Genomic DNA, 19,059 nt, shown 5'->3' with positions numbered 1-19,059 from the left:
TATTACGAGAATAATGTTGATAACGCACTGATGTTTTACTTTTAAACGACAACAAAGGGAAGGAGACCCTAGACGCAGCACAACAAAGAGCAAATCCCCAACATAATCAATTAAAATGTATTTATTGTTTGCTTTACCGTAGCACCGTTAGGATTTTTAAATTGTTAAACACACCCACAATTACAAAGCTCTCAAAAAACTGATTCACTTAGAAAAGCTTTGTGACAAATACCACCCAATGACCACATCGCACATAAATAGGATACAAAAGAGATAAAAATAAAAGCAATGCTTATTTTTGCCCCCAGAAGAACCATTTCCTGGAAAGAACAGGGCACTGGAGAGCACGTGAGTTCTAGGGACCCAATAACCGAAGACCTGATTTGCAGGAGTTGGTGGGGTCTGGTTCAATGAAGAAGTTGAGTAACCAACCGTAGCTGCTCTTTAATTGGCTTAAGACCAGTTCAGTGTTTCACGCTCACCCTGAACTCGTGTGGCACCCACACCAAGACCTCAATGGAAGGGCCACTGAGGTCGAACCGCAATCTCCTTTGCGTGCAGCTGGTTTTGGCTCAGTCCTGGGGATATTCAGGATCAGGAAACCAGGGTGAGAGGAGTAAAGCAACTTTAGCAACACGCTCAGAAAAAGGTGACGGTCAGAGAGTATACAAGAATCAAGTGGAAAAAAATAACAAAATAATTATTTCTGGTATAAAACCATTTACAAACACTGTGGTTGTTCAGGAGATAATCTCTTGTAGGTGTAGAGTCCAGGCACTTAAGTTATTTTCAGCTTCACACTGCTGGTGGGTGGACCCTCTCCCACCATCCTATCATCCAATGTATCGATACAACATTCAGTAGTTTAAAAAATTAAAACAAACAAACAAAAACCTCCACATGATCTCTGCAACACAGAAACAGAATGAAAAAAGAAGCACAAAAAGGAAAAGAGTTCTTCTAAACATTAAAATGCTCAACCAACCACTGACAGGTTTTAAGAGCTGAAACCATCAGGACCTTAGAGAATGAAAAGGACCCAAAACCACACGGGTTCAGGGCACAGTTCATGGTGCAATGCCAACAACCAACACCAAACGGGTACTGCTGACACTGCCTACCTTAGGACACACGCCACCATCGTTTGATCACCTCATGCTGCAAGGAAAAGAGAAAAACGTCTCGTAATAGTGACCCTGAAATCCCAACCTATTCCTAAAAAACATATGGCTTTGAAATAGGGCTCCTTTTGTGCTGAGCAGCAGAGGTGCAGGGAGAGCGCTGTCCTCATGGAGAAGCACGAGAGCGGCTGGGGGAGCCCAGGAAGGCACTTTCTCCAAAAACGTTGGCGTAGGAAGACTTGAGGAACTGGACGTAGTTCTGCATGCTGCGGTTGGTGCTCTCCGACTGCTCCAACCGATCCTTTAAATCCTGTAAGCGGCTTTCGTATCGGCGCTCTGCCTATGTAAGGAAACACAAAACACAGGCTGAAAGGCGGCAACATCCATCCTATTCACGTTAAACTTCAGCTATTCCCCAAAAGTGCTGAGGACAGCAAGAATCAGCACAGCAGCAGATGGCATCACCACAGGCAGTGCTACGATATTTATAATTTGTTTTGCTTGTTTCCAACTCCATTCAGCAACACGTTGATTAAACCAAGAGACAACACAGCTAATCAGTCGGGCTGTTAAAACTGATTAGCTGTAGTTATGGGGAATTAACCACACTCTTTTTGAAAAGCAGCTTGATCCCTGTGCCAACCCAATTCCAAGTAAAACTCCAGTACACAAGCAGGGTAAATAGGACATTATGAAAGATTCTCCTTCTCTCTTCTAGAAGAAATTCTTTCTTCTAGAACAGAAACTGCATTCTCTCTCAGATAACCAAGCAGTAAATGAAATTGAAATCCATCCATGATATCTGCTGCAAATCTCATTTGAAGATAAGAAAGGTCTGAGTCTTTTCTTAGACACACGTTAGTTTAGAGCAAGCTCATTCAGATCATTGCCGTAAGTATGAAGCAAATGAGAATCTACTTTTCTGAATTAGTGACACAGACATGTCATAGCACACACGTGGCAGGGACACATACAGCAGCACGTCACAGACACAGCTCTGCACAACATTTGCAGCGACCCACAGCACCGGGGTTTATGGAGCTGCTGCCAGGACACCAGCACAGCAAGAGCATCCCTTGCAAGTCACTCACATCGTCTTTGCTCCGACGCAACTGGTTCAGCTCGGTTTTATTCCTACTCAGCTGCGTCTCCAAGTCCAACATCTTGGACTGGGCTGCTCTCTCTCTAGACGTTGCTCGTTCTCGAGCTTGTTCCACCTACACGTAACACCAGAACAACAACTTTGTTAAGGAGTTGTTTATGGAAGAATAATTTTTCCCTACCCCACTGTCCACAAAAGCCCTATAATGTTTCATCGGACACATTCTCATACATAAGCAGCAGCTCGGTTCTGTGTTTTCCTCTCTTCTGTTGCGAACTGGAGAGCAGGGTTCAGTTTCTCAACAGCTTAAGTGTCGACAAACAAGCAACACCACATTTTATTATCTGTATTTCACTGAACGTGATTGATTTCAGGAATTTGGTCATAGGCTGGGGAGGTATTTCCAGCATTCTCACTGTTCCCCTTCTACAGTCTGGATAGTTTTGGACTAATGCAAACACAAGAAATTACTTACTTGTCTTTTGGCATCCTCGATGGCCATTTCCAGCTGACGTGCCAAGGAGCTACATTCTCGGCTCTTCTCCTCTAACCGCAGCTGATACTGGTGGATCGATTCCTCACGTTTTGCTATGACCTGAAGGAATTCTATGTTCTGGGCATTCGTTGTCTCTAGTTTTCTAGGTTAAGACAATAAGGGAAGGAAACCTATTCATTTTAAGTGGAGCGTATTTCAGTCTGCATTTTTGTCAGGTCCTGCCTAGTCTGGGAATAGATTCTATTCCCCCTTGAAAGGGGAAAGCCCCAAGAAACACTCATCCATTTCTCAAATCAGAATTTCAAAGATTGAAGGACATACAGAGTATCCACATACCTGCATCTTCCCAGATACTGCCACTAAAAAGAATTTATAAACATGAGTAAAACCACTGTAATATGCAGTAATCTCAGAACTGTCAGGCTAGATTGGACAAGGAGCTGGTTTATCTGCCATGTAATTCACCATCCTTTCTAATGACATCCATAAACGGTGCTGCAAAAGCCTGTAACTGTCTCCAGTGGCCCCCTACTGATTAGAGATGCACAAATGCACAAAATCCTGGAGCACGTAGGGGACTGGAACAAAACTGAAGCTGTTTCAATCCCCTGAAAAAACAACAGGAAGAGGATGGAAATGGAAGGTTAAGAGAGCAATAGAGCCTAATATTTCTAACCTTTCTAGCTCCTCCACCTTCAAGGTGAGCTGCTTTTTCTCCTCCTGGGCAGACTGATACCTCTCTCTTGTCATCTCCATTTTGTCTCCCTGGAGCTCAATCTAAAAATTACAGTAAGTAATTACTTTACAGAGTAGTCACTAAACACACACGACCAAACATCTAAAACATAGGCAGGTCTCCAGAAGGAAACATGCTCAAGTCATAACCTCTGGAGAGCCCCACAAAAGGAACAGTGGATAGAAAATCAAAGCACAAAATGTTCATTTTGCTGGTGCTTCCAGTTAATGCTGAGAAAGGCATGAGAAAATCCTTCTGTACTGCAAATGAAAAGCCGGGTCTGTAAACTCTTGCATGCAGAGCAGCCACCTGTAAGCACAGCGAAGCACAGACATTAAAAGCAGCCACATACAGGACAGCAGCACACAAAGACATCAGGGTTTATAATCAGAGTAAAGCAGTCAGACTGCGAGATCATTTGCTGTGTCTTGAAGCAGGGTTTATAAGTCACGCCTGTCTTTATTTATCCTGCAATACCTACGCTGTGCTTCCAGGGACAAAAAGCAGAGAGCGGAAAACCTGAAATCAGGGTGAGGAAACAAGGTTGGGACAGCACTATCAGCAGAAAAACACAGGAGGGAAAGCTGACAAGATGATGGAAGTAACAGAAGCGAGCGCTGGCATTAGCAAGCGTTGTCACTGCTGCTATTTGAGTCCCAATAAGGTTCTGCACCAAGGGATGAGAAACCTTTCAAATAGTAAGGAAAGCTACCAGCTACGCCGCTAACTTCTTGCACAAATACATGGCACACACCTTCATTTTGCAGAGCATGTTTAATCTTTTTTTTTTTTGAAAAGAGAGGAGAACAGAGATGAAGACTGAACCTTCCTGCGATTAGAAATTCATTTTGGACTCAGAGGCGCGGATTGCAGTGCTTCAGGATCTTTCTGCCACTCCCTTACCCGCTGACGAAGGTCTGCGATCATGACAGACAGCTCCATGTTCTTCTTCTCGTAACTCTGAAGCTGCTCCTGACATTGTGCCAGCTGTGTCTCTGTGATCTTAAGGATGTCAGGAAGCTTCTCCAGCTCAGTAAGCTGGTTCTCATACTGCTTACGTGCCTACAGTCAAAAGAAGAGAACATGAGGAACTTTCAGATGTTCATAAGGTAAAGACTAAAAGGTTTCTCAACTCCAGTGAAGCTTTGTTAGTCTGATGACACGGAGTGGATATTTGGCCAGTGTTGGAGTTCAAAGCTTAAGGTCTTCTACTCCAAAAGGCTTTCTCCAAAACACCTCTGAAGAATGCCATAGAGTCAAAAAGAAGTTGCTAAATGTTCAGTGAGTTTTGCAGAATGAACAATTCCTGAGAAAAACTAATGGAAAAGGCAAAGTTAGATAAGCTGAGGGCTCTGAGCAACATGATCTCGTTGAAGACGTCTCTGCTCATTGCAGGGGGGTTGGAACTAGATGACCTTTAAAGGTCCATTCCAACCCAAACTGTTCTATGATTCTAAGCCTTGCATTTCCTATTCACAGCCATTTTTCCCTGGATTCACAACACAAAGGTCCATGAATGCCTACAATGTATCAGTCTTTGAGGAACAGTTACCTGATCAACCCCCTTGTTCATTTCCTCCCTCAGGGTCTTGTTCTCTTTATCACACTGCTCCAGCTTCGCCATCAATTCGTCTGTTTCCATTCGGTTCTTCAACAGCTGGACATACAAAAAACCCATATAACTTTATATATAGCTTTCAACAAATACGCAATGCTTTGGAGCAACTAAAACTGCTCAAGGATCAGCAACGAGTTTCTTGCCACACTGACCACCACCCCAGAACTGTATTGGGGTGGTTCACTTTCTGCTTTTGCCATCTGGATCACTGCAGCTTTGCACCAAATGTTCTCCCCTCTTGCCGGTACTTGAAAAGTAGCAAGGAAAAGTGAAATAATTAAAACTAGTCTTTTGTTTTCTATTAATCAAGATCTCTGCTGTGGGAGTCAGCTCCCCCTAATGACCGAGTTATCAGTGCATGGTGAGGAAGGAAAGTCTTCCACACTTCGGTGTACAGCACGGAGCAGTCTGAATGCTGCCATTTGAGAAAAAGCCAGGCTAAAAGAACCAAATCCATATGAAACTGCAACACCATCCGAGAGCAAACAAAGGGTTAAGGTGTTCCAGAATAAGCTGCAACAGTGAAGGGAGAAAATATGTTTGTGCAAGGGCTGAAGGTTTGGATGAGATGCCTACCTGTGACTTGTAGGTTTCAATCAACCCTTCATAGTTCTTGACAGAGTTCTTGAGCTCCTCCACTTCATTCTGCGCTTGGGTCAGCTTTTCCTCCACTGGGCCCACATTAGCCTGAAAAAATAAAACATCTTCCATCGAGTCCTGGGGAGTAACCGCCACACAAGCTGTCTAATGCCGTCTAGACGAATAAAAATAGATTTGTCAGTCTAAGTTGGCAAAACTTGCCAGACGTCAGTAGATCACCAAATTTACACCAGCAGAGCACAGAGATTTGGGATGGATGTGCAATCTTTCCATTTGTCTGAATGGGCTGTGCTACTTGGATTAGGGTCACTCCTTATTTGGATCAGTGCCTAGCTTTCCAAGAAGAAAGTTACGTAGGTCACCTATAAGATGCCGGTGATTAGAGATGACAGGAGAAATATGCCAACCATTTTTTTACGTTCTAGAGATTACCATTCTCTCTGTGTGCGAGAATGCTGTTTGTTCTCTGGACAGCAGAATGAAGAGGTAAGGACAAATTGTAAGATCCCAGCTGGAAGAAATTGTACTTGGATTTGACATACTACTAGCCAAAGCGTGGAAGAAACTCCCAAAGCATTCACTTTTCTTTATATCTCAGTATACTTGCCCTATCATTCTCAGGTTAAGGTGACACTGATCTGAAACTCAATGGCAGCAATGGGTGCAATTCAACTCTGCAAGTAACTTGTTATAATTTCTCCCTTTTTTCCCCTGAGTATTTCAGCTCCAAATTCCTAGAATCACTGACCTTTAGCTTTTCATTCTCCATTTTGAAGGCAGCTGTCTCTGTAGCCTGTTGGTTTAATTTGTCCATCAAAGCATCTCTGTCCTCCCTCATCTTCTCCTCCAGGGCTGTTTGCTGTTGCTGCAGGTCTTCAACACGGCTGCCATACACAAAGAAAATTACTCCTTAAGTGACAAAGAAAGAACAACATTCCTAATGCTTGAAAATTAGCTTCAGAAAGGTGGCTTTTCCCTCTCCTTTCATCTTCTTCCTCCAGTCACATTATGCACACATCTGTGTTACTGTTTTACTACCTCAACCTGCTGGGAATTAGTTTGAGTCATCCCCTTGGAGCTCAAATGCGTTGCCTCCAAGATACGTAAGATAAAGACGTGCTTCTCTCTTCTTGTAACTACTGATTTTTTCCCTGCAGCAACAACTGTACTGCAGTGATACCAATACATTTATTCCGCTTCAAAACAAAATTGGCACAAACTATACTGCCTATCTCTTTTAATCCTTTCAAGTGTCTCAAACAGATCTCAAAAGAAATATAACGGTAATTCTTTCAAAGCATCACAAAATGGCAAAAGAACAGAGAATCTGAAGGGTCAGCAAGCCCTTAAAAAGCCTGCCTTTGCTGTGGCAAGTCAGCACCAGAAGCCACATCTCTCTCTCTCTATCTCCAAACTCTGCTCTAGCCCTTAGGCAGTGCTGGTTTTGCTTGGATATTCACGAGCAAGCCAATTAAACTATTAAATTTAATGAAATTATTCAATTGAATTATCCTTTAACTTAGAACTCATCCCCACTCATACTTGTTCCTCTACACTAATTTATTTTAACCTGTTCAGCGTCACGAGTTCCATTTCGAGGTCGCCCTTGTCCTTTGCTACTTTGTTGTAGCGGCCCCTCCAGGACTCCATCGTTGACAGCGCCTCAGCAACGTAATTGTCCTGTCAAACAAAAACACACAAGGGAAAGAGCAAGAGTGACAAAAATGTCACTGGACATGGGATATGCAGACAATACACAGAAATGCTGATATGGATAAGCATAACGTGCAGAGAGTTCAATAAAACTTTTAAATATTGAGGACAAGTATTTCTTCTTATTCTTCCTGATCCTTGCGAGAGGTGCTCTCCAGCACTGCTATCAGCCAACAGACATAACGGCAGTCAAAGAAGAATCCTCTTTGAAGGCAGATGAACTATCAGAAATACAAAGCATGGCTAAGATTCTACTGGTGGTTCTGGCCCCTAGAATTCTAAAAATGAGGAAAGAGTCACGTAGCGTGAAATCCACATTCCCTTCTGATTTTAGTCCTAACTTTTCTACTTTTCCTTGCTACCCTTCAGTCATTTTTCAAAGGAAATTCCAGTACGAGTCTTTGTACTTTTCTGCTCTAACTAGTTTCTTGATTAACAACCAACTCCATTCAGATTTTTCAGCCAAAACTACAAGGATTTATTTTATTGGCTTTTGTGAATCCTCAGATAGATCTAAAAGACCAGGTGAAAATTCAGATCTGCTGGTTTAGAATGATCTAAGTTATTGTATGTGCTAAGTTAAGGACATGCAGCGAATACAGTGACAGTTGAGAAAACTGGATTTGTTCTAAACTTAGTGTAAATGGGCCAGGGCATCAAGACAGAAATAAATCTCATTAGCTGAAAGCAGAGCCTCTCCCCAGGGCTGCCAGCAGAAGTCAAAGATTTAGATGCATGAGCTGAAATGAGGTCTCTCCTCCTGTATTCTCAGGTACCTTCTCTGCTAGCTGGGCAGACAATTGCTCTGCATACTCTTCACTCTGCTCTGCCCGCTCTTTCTGGGCACGGACGGCTTTTTTCAGGGCCTCTTTATCACGGTTTCCCTTCTGCCTGAGGTCTTTCAGTTGTTCCATGATAGAGTCCACCTCCGCCTTATGCTGAGCTTCACTGCGCTCCAGGTTCTGCAGGGGGGAAGAAAACACACCGTATGGAATAACGTCCTTACACCTGCATTCCCAAAGCAGCAACTAATTTCCTAGAAACAGTCTTTTGATCTACCGGAGAACACTCTCTTTATTAATTGAAATGCTCTCATCTAATAACATTGCTTTATGCAGCTATATAGCTTAAAAGAATTAAAGCTCTTCTAAACCATTAACACACATGTGTTCATCACATCATCATCACAACATCAACAGATACATCAAACATATGACTTTAATCAAAATAAACCAGGGTAACTTTCTCCTACTCATTAATACTGTGGAAAGCGTGCATGAGTGTGCTTAAATACAGGAACTCATGGCACAGAATTGTTCTGAGAAAGCAAATTAAATAGTTTACAATATGTCTTGATGCTTGGCTAAAACAAAGCCATCTTTTAAATAACTATGCAGCAATTAGAAAAAAAGTATCAAATAAATGCACATAGACCTTAAGGCTACGATTTTGCCTCACGCATCAGAAGTGAAAGGGTTTTTCTTTCTTCATTTGAAAAGTATGGGCTGTGTTAGTGGCACAAACACCACCAGCCAATATTTCAGTCTACCAGACGCAGTAGAAAAAGAGTTGGTGAGTGTTACTTCCCTCATCAGTCAATTCAGTTCATGAGAGTAAACGAAGAGACAATCCCCAGGGAGCGCTGAAAACACACCTGTATCCGGATGGCCAGCCGGTTGTTCTCCGCTTCTTTATTTCGCAGCTGCGCTTGTAAATGGCCTCTCACAGCATCCATAGATTTGGAGAGTTCAGATGCAGTTCTTGCCTGGTCCTAAATAAGAAGCAAACAGGACACACACCTTTTTCCTCACCGAGCTAATAGAAGGAATACTTTCCAACATGTAAGCATTCAGTGAAGAAATCTGATACCATCTCCAGCTACCTCCACTTTCCTCAGATGGACCCTCACAGCTCCTCTACTCCAACAAAATGGGAAACAAACCAGTAGGCATTTATTTTAAATCAGATGTGAATGACTGGCCTGAAAAATTTGTCCTTGGGCAAAACATCCTTCACATCTGATCTATTCCGCTACATTTCTTTTTTACTTTCTAAACAGAGGAAGAGACTGGAATTTGACATCAGGAACTGAGAGGATCTTGAACAGAAAGGCAATTCAGGGATAAGCCAGAGCAAAGAGAATCCTACCTATTGATCTTTGTGATGGAAGTTTTATTATTAACATGAGAAAATTGAAGCACCAACTATGTGGGAATGGGTACCTGTCTGTCCAGTTCTATAAGCAAGCCAACCATCTGATCCCTCAAAAAATCATCGTCTGCAAGTACAAACCTAAATTTTGGACTATCTGTGCTTCTACAGGACTGGAAAGTAGAACAGGGAGGGGGAAAATAGAAAAAGGAAACTACCTTTTCTGATTGTATCTCAGCGGTGAGATTATCCACTTGTTTTTCTTTCTCCTGTAGCCTAAACTGAAGTTCCTGGGAAAACAAACACCACTAGATGTTAAATAATAAACACATTTAGGTTGGCAGGTGGAGGGAAGAGGTGTAACTGCCTCCCCCGTCACCCTCTGATCCACAGCACTGTGGTATCCACAGCAACAGCATCCTGAGCCCAGTTTAGAGATAAGGAAATGAACAAAATCTGGCACCAGGTCACTCATTCAGTGGCCAAAGCAGATCCAGAAAGCTTACCCTCTTTGTGCTTTTCTGGTTCTAAGGATAACGTGATAAACATACAGAAACAATAAGATAATTTCCAAACTGAAGAATCCTATCCTGACCGTCAGTCAGGATTTTGGCAGTAGATGCCTTTTTCTCTCCCACCCCCAGAGTTTTCTTTTTAAAGAAACATGTAGTACAATTTTTGCTTTGTACATTCGGTATCATAAGAAAAGGTAAGCAGAATCATTTGTGCTTAAACATTATAAGAACAGGCTTAAGTTCTCTTTTAGAGCTGAATACTCTAAATCCTAATGGTGCTTTTATACGTAGGTCTCAGTTGTGCTATCCCCATTCTAAGTCCCTATATTTCAAAGGCTATGAAAATCAATCCACTTTGAAATGTAGTGGATGTGATTACCACAAAAGCCAAAATACTTTTATTGGTGTAAAAGGCAGTAGTGTATGAGTTGACAGTTGAATACAAGACAAAGAAGAGCTTGTCATTTTAGATCTCTCTGCTTCATCATTAAAAAGAAAACAGAGAGGGACTGTGGTCTGCTTACCGCTTTCTCTGCATCTGAGTCATCCAGCATTTTGAGCAGTGTTCTCTGACGCTCCAGTACCTTCTGAGCTTCCTTCTACAAAACAAATATGGAGAAAAACTGTTAACTAAAACCTCAATTTTATACAGGTTCTTCAAATGGAACTGAGTAAATCAACCATTTCCTCCCTGTTGCAGCAGCAATTCTCAGAAGATACCTAGAAAGATCAAATTTGCTAAATATTTCACATATCATCACCTATCTCAGAAAGCTTTTCCACTTCTCAGTCAAAGATTATAATAAAAAGTATGACGGCTTTTTGAACTCTCCCGCTGCTCAGAGAGAGTCACATGGAAGAACTCAGTCCTTTTATCCAGTCTCACTGATGGCTGAAAGAACTGTTACCATCAGCCTGCTTTTGCTCAAATGGAATACAACTACAGGAGGAAGAGCAATTTCATTTCTGTGTTGCTCTTACCAGCAGTATATCCGTCCTTTAAGACACAGGGTCAACAGCAGGGTTGGGAAAAAAGAAAAGAGGAGTTAAAAGCTCTCAAATTGCATTTCAGTCCACAAGGCAACACAGACTCCTGTAATGATGCAAGTTCAGGCACACAGCAGGGCTCACCTCCCGGTTCTGCTGCTCTCTGAGAAGGTCTCGTAGTGTCTGGTTGCTTTCTTCAAAGGTGCTCAATTTCTGGAGCAGAAGCTCTTTTTGTCTTATCAATGCGTTAATGTCTGAACTGCTCATGTGTTTCTCCTAGAGGAAAAAAACAAAACAAAAAAGAAAATCATTGTTCACGTGGAATTAACGTATGAAGGTGACACAAGTGTGAGCAGTGCAATAGTCAGCACCATATATACAGAAGGTGTCTGGATGCAGCAAGTAAATACCCCACTTCCAAACACAACTAGCGGACAACCTAAGCACATTCAATCCTTCTATTTCCCTTACGTTTTTCTGCATCAGCAACCATAACATTACCTTTTTAAGACAGCCATCTAAGAGGACAACATAGTAAAGGCAAGAACAAAAAAGGACAACACCTACCTTGTTGAGTCTCTCAATTGTATTTTTCAGGGCAAGGATCTGCTTGCCTGCGGCTGCTCCATCTCTCTCTGCCTCACTCAGCTTGGTCATCAAACACTCCTTCTCTTCCAGCAAGTACTTCTTCTGTAGCCTGTAATTAGAATCCAGCCATCAGAAAAACACGAAGCTTTGACAGCTGTACCAGCCGCTATTTTTATACACTTGATTCAGTTAAAACTCATAAAAAACTCCGAATCAGAGGATAAATGCTCTAAGCCAACACCACTTAAGGTTTACCTACTTTTCAGTGGTTCTGTTAGAAGCCAGTGAGTAGACATGCTTGTGAGGACCACAGCTAGCAAACAGGAACTTAGAGGGACAAACTGGGCTTATACTAAAGCCTGCACACACCATGAAACCCAAAACACAATGCTGTGCTTTTCCTGCGCTCTTAAGCCACACCAGAATTAAGACACCAAATGGCTGAACATAAAACAGAAAAGCACACCAACATATACAGCTTAAAGTTTTCAGCAAGGGCTTATCAACTCAGAAGTATTCACCAAGTTTTCTGAAAAAGGAACACACAGTATTCACTTTCAAGTGATCTTTCTTAAGGAAACAATAAAACTAACTCTCTTAAAACACTGGTGTTCCCCTAGAGACACAAACTTCCCTAATTCTTTAGATACAAAGCAGATGCAAAAACGTCAGAGATCTTCGGGGTCACTACGAAAAAACCACAATACAACACAACACAATTCAGTCCTGTCTCAGTATGATTTTCACAAAGGCAAAACATTCTCCTCTCATTTTCAGCTCCATGTTTACTCATTTATTGTTCTACCAATGTCATTGCAATTCAAACAGCATCTTTTAATCTTCAAAACATTAACTGCAGAGGTAGGATGACCCTCCACACAAGCCAACTGCTCTCAGGTTCCTCTCAGAGTAGCTCTTTCCATTCCAATAATCATGCCAGAGCCCTTCTCTGCAGCTCCTGCCATCTCAAGTCCCCCTTCTAAAAGGTGACCAAACAAAATCCAAGAACATCAGTTCTTCAGCAGCGCTGCAACCCAGCGTACAAACTACAGCCTCAAATACTGTTAGCAATAAGGGGGGTGGGTGCGCTCTAAATACCGCTATGTGCAGTAACAATGGAGAACTGGAGCTTTCTTACATAGTCAGTTCTTTCTCTTCCTTTATACGTTCGATATTGCGCCTGAGCACCATATTCTCGTGTTCTGTTTCTGCCAGCTCTTGCGAGACCTCATTCAGTTCTTCTTTCTGCTCCTCAAGGAGACGCTTTGCCATTTGGTGCTGGTCGTCCCTTTTTTGCAGCTTGACCTGATAAAGATATTTAAATAGAACTTAAGACAAACCAGGTGCTTTTAAAGTGATACACAGAATCCACATCTCAAACCAGCAAACCATCTGCACCAAGCAACAAAAGACACAAATACTTCCAGGCTCTTCTTGCACACCAGGGACATAATTCATTTATTGCCAAGAAACACCTCCGTCCCACAAATATAGGGAGACACAAGCGTCCTGGCTCTATGTCACATATGAAAATCCGTCATCAGCCAAGTGACATGTGACAGACCTCAAACACGGCAGGAAAGGGCTCTGGCAGTAGATCACACGCTGGGAGATGGCTCCAATTTCTCCACTATCACTTTGTGAGATCCAGGAAACTGGGTTTAATCAACTTAAACAGTCCCAGGCATTTTGTTTCCATCTACCCATTTTTGGGAGGTTCTGTGGCAGGGTCAATGCTGGTAGCACGACTGGAGGTGGGTACAGACTACTCAAGAGCTGAACAGGGCTCAGAAGTTGACAACCGCTCCTACCGAATGACACGTGCATCCCATTCGGCAGTTCAAAGCACTATGTACAGCTGAAGACATGCAAGAAGAGAGAACATAGGGGTTGAATTGTTGTACCAGACTTGTTTCTGAAGATGACAGATAATTTGGAAAGTGAAGCACAGCAATACCTTATCGAACGGATAATATTTTTAAGTGTTTCATAGTAGGCCTTAGGATCTCATCAGAGAGTTCAGCTCTTCTAAACAACTCAGATTGCCTTCTTTGTTTTTTAAAAGCAAGCTACCACCGGCCTGGGAAGTCTTCCATTGCACCAAGACTTGACTCCAGCCTCCTCTTGCCAAAGGATCAGCTACAAAGCCTAAGTCAGCAGGTATTTACGCTGCGTCCTCACCTCATTCTTCAGTGTTCCCACCGTGTTCATCAGGCTGTTTATTTTCCTTTCATATTCGTTCATTTTGCCACAAACAGCATCCTCCTCATCTGTAGAGAGGTCACTCAGGCGCAATACTGACAGCAATTTTTCTGAGTCTGGAGGTGTAATTTCTAGGCGGTGAGTTGGTCCCTGGTAGAAAAGCAACAAAGGGCATAATTTTTTTAGCATAAATTATAAACAGAATTCTAACCTTAACTTTGCCAAAAGAGAGACCACTGCAAGGAAAAAAAATGTAAACAGCTCTTTCATTTCCATCAGGGAAAGGCCAAAATTCAGAAAGACTAGAACAAAAAAGAAGAAAAAGTAATGGAAGTTCAAATTCTCATCTAGGAAGAGCCAGGAACAGAAAAGGCAAAACTATCAACCCATGAGAAAGAAAATATTACGCAACATTGCACAAATGCTCCATGCTCAGGAAGGGACTGAGAACAGCAGCTTCATGCTGTGCCTCCGGATGAGATCTTGTAGGGGATTAGTAAAACTAAAGTAACTAAAGAATTTCTTCTGGTTTCTAGAGGCAGAAAAGAATGATATGGCCATAGGTTGCTCATTATTTCCATTTTTCTATATTAAAAAGTGAAAAAGATTCATAGAAGACACTTAAAGTGGATGGTAGGTGACAGTAACCTTCAGACCAGTGCAGCTCTCTCACTACAAAACTGCTCCCTTCAACCTCAGACAAAGCTTAAAGTTTGTTTTAAAGAGGAAAAATCAGCCATACCTCCCACTTGCAGGTGGACTCATGGACAGATGTTTTGCCTGGGGGCACCCATGGGGCTTTAGTTTTCGCCCGGACTGATCGGCACACATTCACGGTATCTCCTTTCATTTTCTGCTTGTGTTTTGACTAAAGAAAGAGAAAATAAAATAAATCACAGACTTTTAAAGAACCACGTACAATTGTTAGTGCTGCAAAACCAAATGAAAGTTCATGCATACAAAAATATCTGTGTTTCACATGATAAATCATATCAGAGGAGCCAGCAGCTATGAGGAGGCTGACACCAGCTCAGCACACTCAGAAAGTGCTTAATGCAAGAAGATGGTTTGAATACAGACTCTTTTATTAAACATATTTAAGACAATCAAGATGGAATTTGAACCTTTCCTACAAAAACAGGGATGAAACCAAAAGAAAAACCATCATCAGGACACAAATCCAGGAAAAAAAAAAAAGGAATTAAAAAAAATACCCCCAAGCCTCACCACATTGCAAGTAACAGATCTCCCAGTCACACACTTCAACCTGAAAAGTAACTATATATTCTATATCATAAGTACAGAAGACGTGTTATTTAAAAGTCACCATTGAATATGAATTCAAGTCTTACAGATCTAATATAACGGTAAAACAGACCTTGAAGATTTCGTGGTGCTTCTAGAAGCGCTCACCTTCCTCTTTGTAGCCCTTACAAAGACCCAGCTACACACTCCTACCTGGCGTTTTGCAGGGGTGGTTTTCTGACCCTTTTTAATATGGACATGGACAGGGGTGTTTTCATCCACATGGACGTGCAAAGGGGGAGATGAGGAACGGTTCTTCATGGCTCTTCTCCCAAACGGGAAAGGGCAATACAATGAAAGGAAACCTGTGGATAAGGAAACTGGAAATAACAACACTTCCCTCTGTGCCAGAGAGCAACAATGGCCAGCTTTGGCTAAAGCTTGAGCTCGCTTGCGGTAGCATCTGCCATTTTGAATTGCGCAATATTTTGCTGTAAAGCTAGGATTAATGCAAATAATTTATCTGCTTCAGGTATTTTCTGCTTTTAACACAGTTATTAAAGATGAAATACAGATGGATTGATAGCAGGTGTCTGTAAGTCATCGGCATTCCAAGTCTTAGAGCAAGTGAGCAAATCAAGGGGTCCAGTAACCAACACCATCTGATTATGAAGAGAAATTTCAAGGGAGGAGAAAAGGAATATTAAGAGTTTAGTCAAGAAAAATCAACAGGAAACCATTGGATCCTTCCATCCTGGAACCCTAAACCTGTAAACTCTTTCATATGTACTTAACTTTGAAGTTAAACAAATGCTTAAAAGCTTTTGGATCACAACGTCTCTTTAATCATCAGAAAAAAAAAGCATAACCTTAACCAATATCTAACACAACACAGAAATGCCTAGAGACGCAAACTTAGTCACCACCTTTGCGCTTGATGCTTCGGTTGAGGTAATGGTGTGATGCAATTGCAAATCTTACAAAAATCCACCAGCAGCACGACTCTGATTCGGGCAGGAAGGTTTTTATCACCAACGGTAAAAGTACTTACAGTTGATTTCAGGCTTTTAGATCTTCTGGACAATGTGTTCTGTGCAGAGCCTGAAGCCACATCATCGCTGGTGTATGCGGGATACCTGATACAGAAATAATAAAAATGACCGAAAAAGGAAAAAGTGCCGATTTCTGAACCACCTCTTCCTTTCGATTTAAGGCAACACGCAGGCTCAAACACAACAAATGTATGAGGCCAAACAACAAAAGCTGATGTGACCTGATGTCCTCTGACAAGCATGGGATGAGGGAAGAACCCAGATTATAGTTCCTTATATACTGATGATGAAATTTGGCTTAAACAATGGAAATGTTTTGTACAATTACACAATGGCCTTACTCAGTTACAAACCTTCAAATTCTAACTACAGTATTTAACCAGTTTCATAAAGAAACAATGTTTGAACAGTTCCAGGGTACCTGTACAGGCCCCTCTCTAAATTCTGCCATCACCAACAAATTCTGTACAACTTGACAGAAATGTCGAGGTTCTGGGTTTTTACAGATTTGCAGGCTGAAGAGACACATCCAAATTAGCACTCGTGCTGAAGGAAACCCAGCACCACACAGACCAACGTGGCCACTGCCTGACAGCAGATACCTGTGTACCGGTGGCTCACCAGTAGCACACACACAACTGGGAGTCAGCTACAGCATGAGCAGCTTCTTGCCTGGTGGTACCTGGGGGACTTGAAGAAACGAGAACGAGGGAGGAGGGATGCCCAAAGGACAAATGTCTACCGCGGAGTGATGAAATGATGGCATCAGGCTTAGATAGCTGACCTGATGGTAACACTCCTTCACAATTCACTATGTTTGTACACTACTTCTGCTAGACTAGAATTTAAATCACTCTGCATAGCTCAGTGGTTAATTTGTCAGCTTGCCAAGGTTCACATAACAACCTGCTCTAAATAAAACAAATACTACTGCACGTGTTTTTAAGCAGTATGTGCTTAAGACAAAACACACCTGTATGTCATGTCAGATTTATGAACATGATAGAGTGGAAGACACAGCAGCACTTCCCTTAACCAGAAAGAGGAAGCGACAGTTTTTTAAGGAACAGGATTCCCCAGCTTCCAGCTATGAACCACTCAACCACCGCTGTGCTTTAATCCTCTTCTTTCCAAGGAAGGGTTAAGCCCTTGCCAATGCCCAGACACCTGCACCAGCTACAACACTGGCTCAGAACTTACAGGGCTGTTGAATCACCACAAGCGAAACCCAAATCATAGAATCATTTTGGTTGGAAAAGACCTTTACAGTCATTGAGTCCAACCATAACCCACCCCCGGCACTAACCCATGTCCCCAAGAACCTCAGTGTCTGTTCAACCCCTCCAGGGATGGTGACTCCACCACTGCCCTGGGCAGCCTGTTCCAATGTCCGACAGCCCTTTTCAGGAAGAACTTTTTCCTAATATCCAATCTAAACCTCCCCCGGCACAACTTGAGGCCATTTCCTCTTGTCCTATCGCTTGTGACTGGGGACATTCCCCATCTGAAAGTGCCTCCTGCTGAGAGCCCAGACCCGGTGAGTGTGGCAACGCTGTCACCAGCTGTCCCTAGCAACAAGGTTTATTGCACAAGTTTAACTTCTCCCGCGGCTTTCCAAAGAATCTGTGGCTACCTCGGGCTGGCAGGGACCAAGCCTGGGATCAGCCTCAGGCTCAGCTCTTATCTCAGAGACGGGTTTTACCCAGCGGGGGCTGGAAACCCCCAAGGGGCGGCACCGCGCCAGCACCACGTACCTTTTCCGTTAGTTATTTAAACTCCCCGGTACTTCCCGCTTTCCCTCGCGGCGGGAAGAACCACCCCAAGGCCGGAGGTGCCTCTCACCGCTGACACGGCGGGGAAGGCACCGAAAGGGGCTCGGGAACCGCCTCCCTCCCCCTCGCAGGGCCCGGCGCGCTCCGCCCCCCCTCACCGCAGCCGCTGCCGCCTCAGGAGTTCTTCGTCGGCGGCTTGGGAGCGGCGGACGAGGGTGCCGCAGCCATGGACGGCCCGCAGCGCCGCGCCGCTGCACCAGGGGCAGGTGGGGCTGCCGCACTTCCGGAGCCGCCGCCGAGCCGCCAGCGGGCGCGGCTCCCCCATTGGGCGATTCAAACCTTCCTCCGCCGGGCCCGCGGCCGCGTCACAGGCCCCGCGCCGCGTCACAGGCCCCGCCTCGCCACGGCGCCCGTCGCCATAGCGACGCGAAGCGGCCCGGGAGCCCGGCAGCGCGCGGGGAGCGGGCGGGGTGACGGGGCGCAGCCGGGTGGAGTGCGGAGCCGCCCCAGAGCTGCTGGGGTTTCAGCACCTCATTTATTGTGCTCCTGCTCAGGATGCTGCAAAACACTTTTCTTCTATCTCACGTTTACACAGATGGATATTTTGAGTTATCATAAAGGGTTTCTTCAAGCTCCTGCCTATGTATGACCAATGTGCTCGAGCATTATTTTGATACTGTGGAACACAAGTTTCAGTACAGGACAGCTTTAACATGCAGCAAGTCACAGACCAGCTGTTTTCACTATCCACATCTTCCTTCTCTCCTCTATGTCAAATCATAATTCAAGTTATACCTAGTGTTACATTTAGAAAAAAACAACCACTCTATCACAGTCTTTGTTGTTATATCAAATAACCCCCCCTTGCTTCCCCCTCCCAAAAGAACTACCTCAGCTGCACCTGAAATATCTCAACAATCCAGGTTCCCCAAAACCTGCCCTCCCTTCTGAGGAAATAGAACTTTCCAAGTTGACAGTAAGGACATTTAAGCCTGGGGCTGCACAGAGGATCGCTCCCTTTCAAACCTGCATCATCCTCACGACAACAAATGTCAAGTTCTACCCAGCACAGCTCAGGAGACTTTGTATTGCATAATGCTACCTGCAGAGATAACTCCTAATGTGATTGCTACAACAGCAAACCCTCTGTTATTCTTGCAT

General features: G+C 43.4%; 1 protein-coding gene across 2 annotated transcripts; it reads right to left on the bottom strand.

Annotated features, from left to right (window-relative positions):
* Positions 1–105: 105 nt before the first annotated feature.
* Positions 106–18,238, bottom strand: ODF2 (outer dense fiber of sperm tails 2). 2 transcript variants are annotated; one of them, XM_082067662.1, is made up of 21 exons: positions 17,881–18,014; positions 16,126–16,210; positions 15,288–15,439; positions 14,572–14,697; positions 13,809–13,979; positions 12,766–12,932; positions 11,607–11,736; positions 11,184–11,315; positions 10,577–10,651; positions 9,756–9,827; positions 9,041–9,157; positions 8,163–8,348; positions 7,244–7,353; positions 6,422–6,557; positions 5,650–5,760; positions 5,008–5,112; positions 4,359–4,517; positions 3,396–3,496; positions 2,699–2,861; positions 2,213–2,338; positions 106–1,461 (listed from the first exon to the last, which is right to left on the bottom strand). In XM_082067662.1, exons 3-21 carry the CDS (start codon positions 15,393–15,395, stop codon positions 1,288–1,290), a joined length of 2,469 nt encoding a protein of 822 aa, XP_081923788.1. In that variant the 5' UTR covers positions 15,396–15,439; positions 16,126–16,210; positions 17,881–18,014; the 3' UTR covers positions 106–1,287. The 2 variants fall into 2 exon arrangements, with proteins under 2 accessions (XP_081923788.1, XP_081923787.1); XM_082067661.1 differs by lacking the exons at positions 15,288–15,439; positions 17,881–18,014 and adding an exon at positions 18,057–18,238.
* Positions 18,239–19,059: the final 821 nt, after the last annotated feature.

This window comes from Streptopelia decaocto (assembly GCF_964273445.1).
Source record: "Streptopelia decaocto genome assembly, chromosome: 17".
Taxonomy (NCBI): Eukaryota; Metazoa; Chordata; class Aves; order Columbiformes; family Columbidae; genus Streptopelia; species Streptopelia decaocto.
This window is presented reverse-complemented; position numbering and strand designations above follow the sequence as displayed.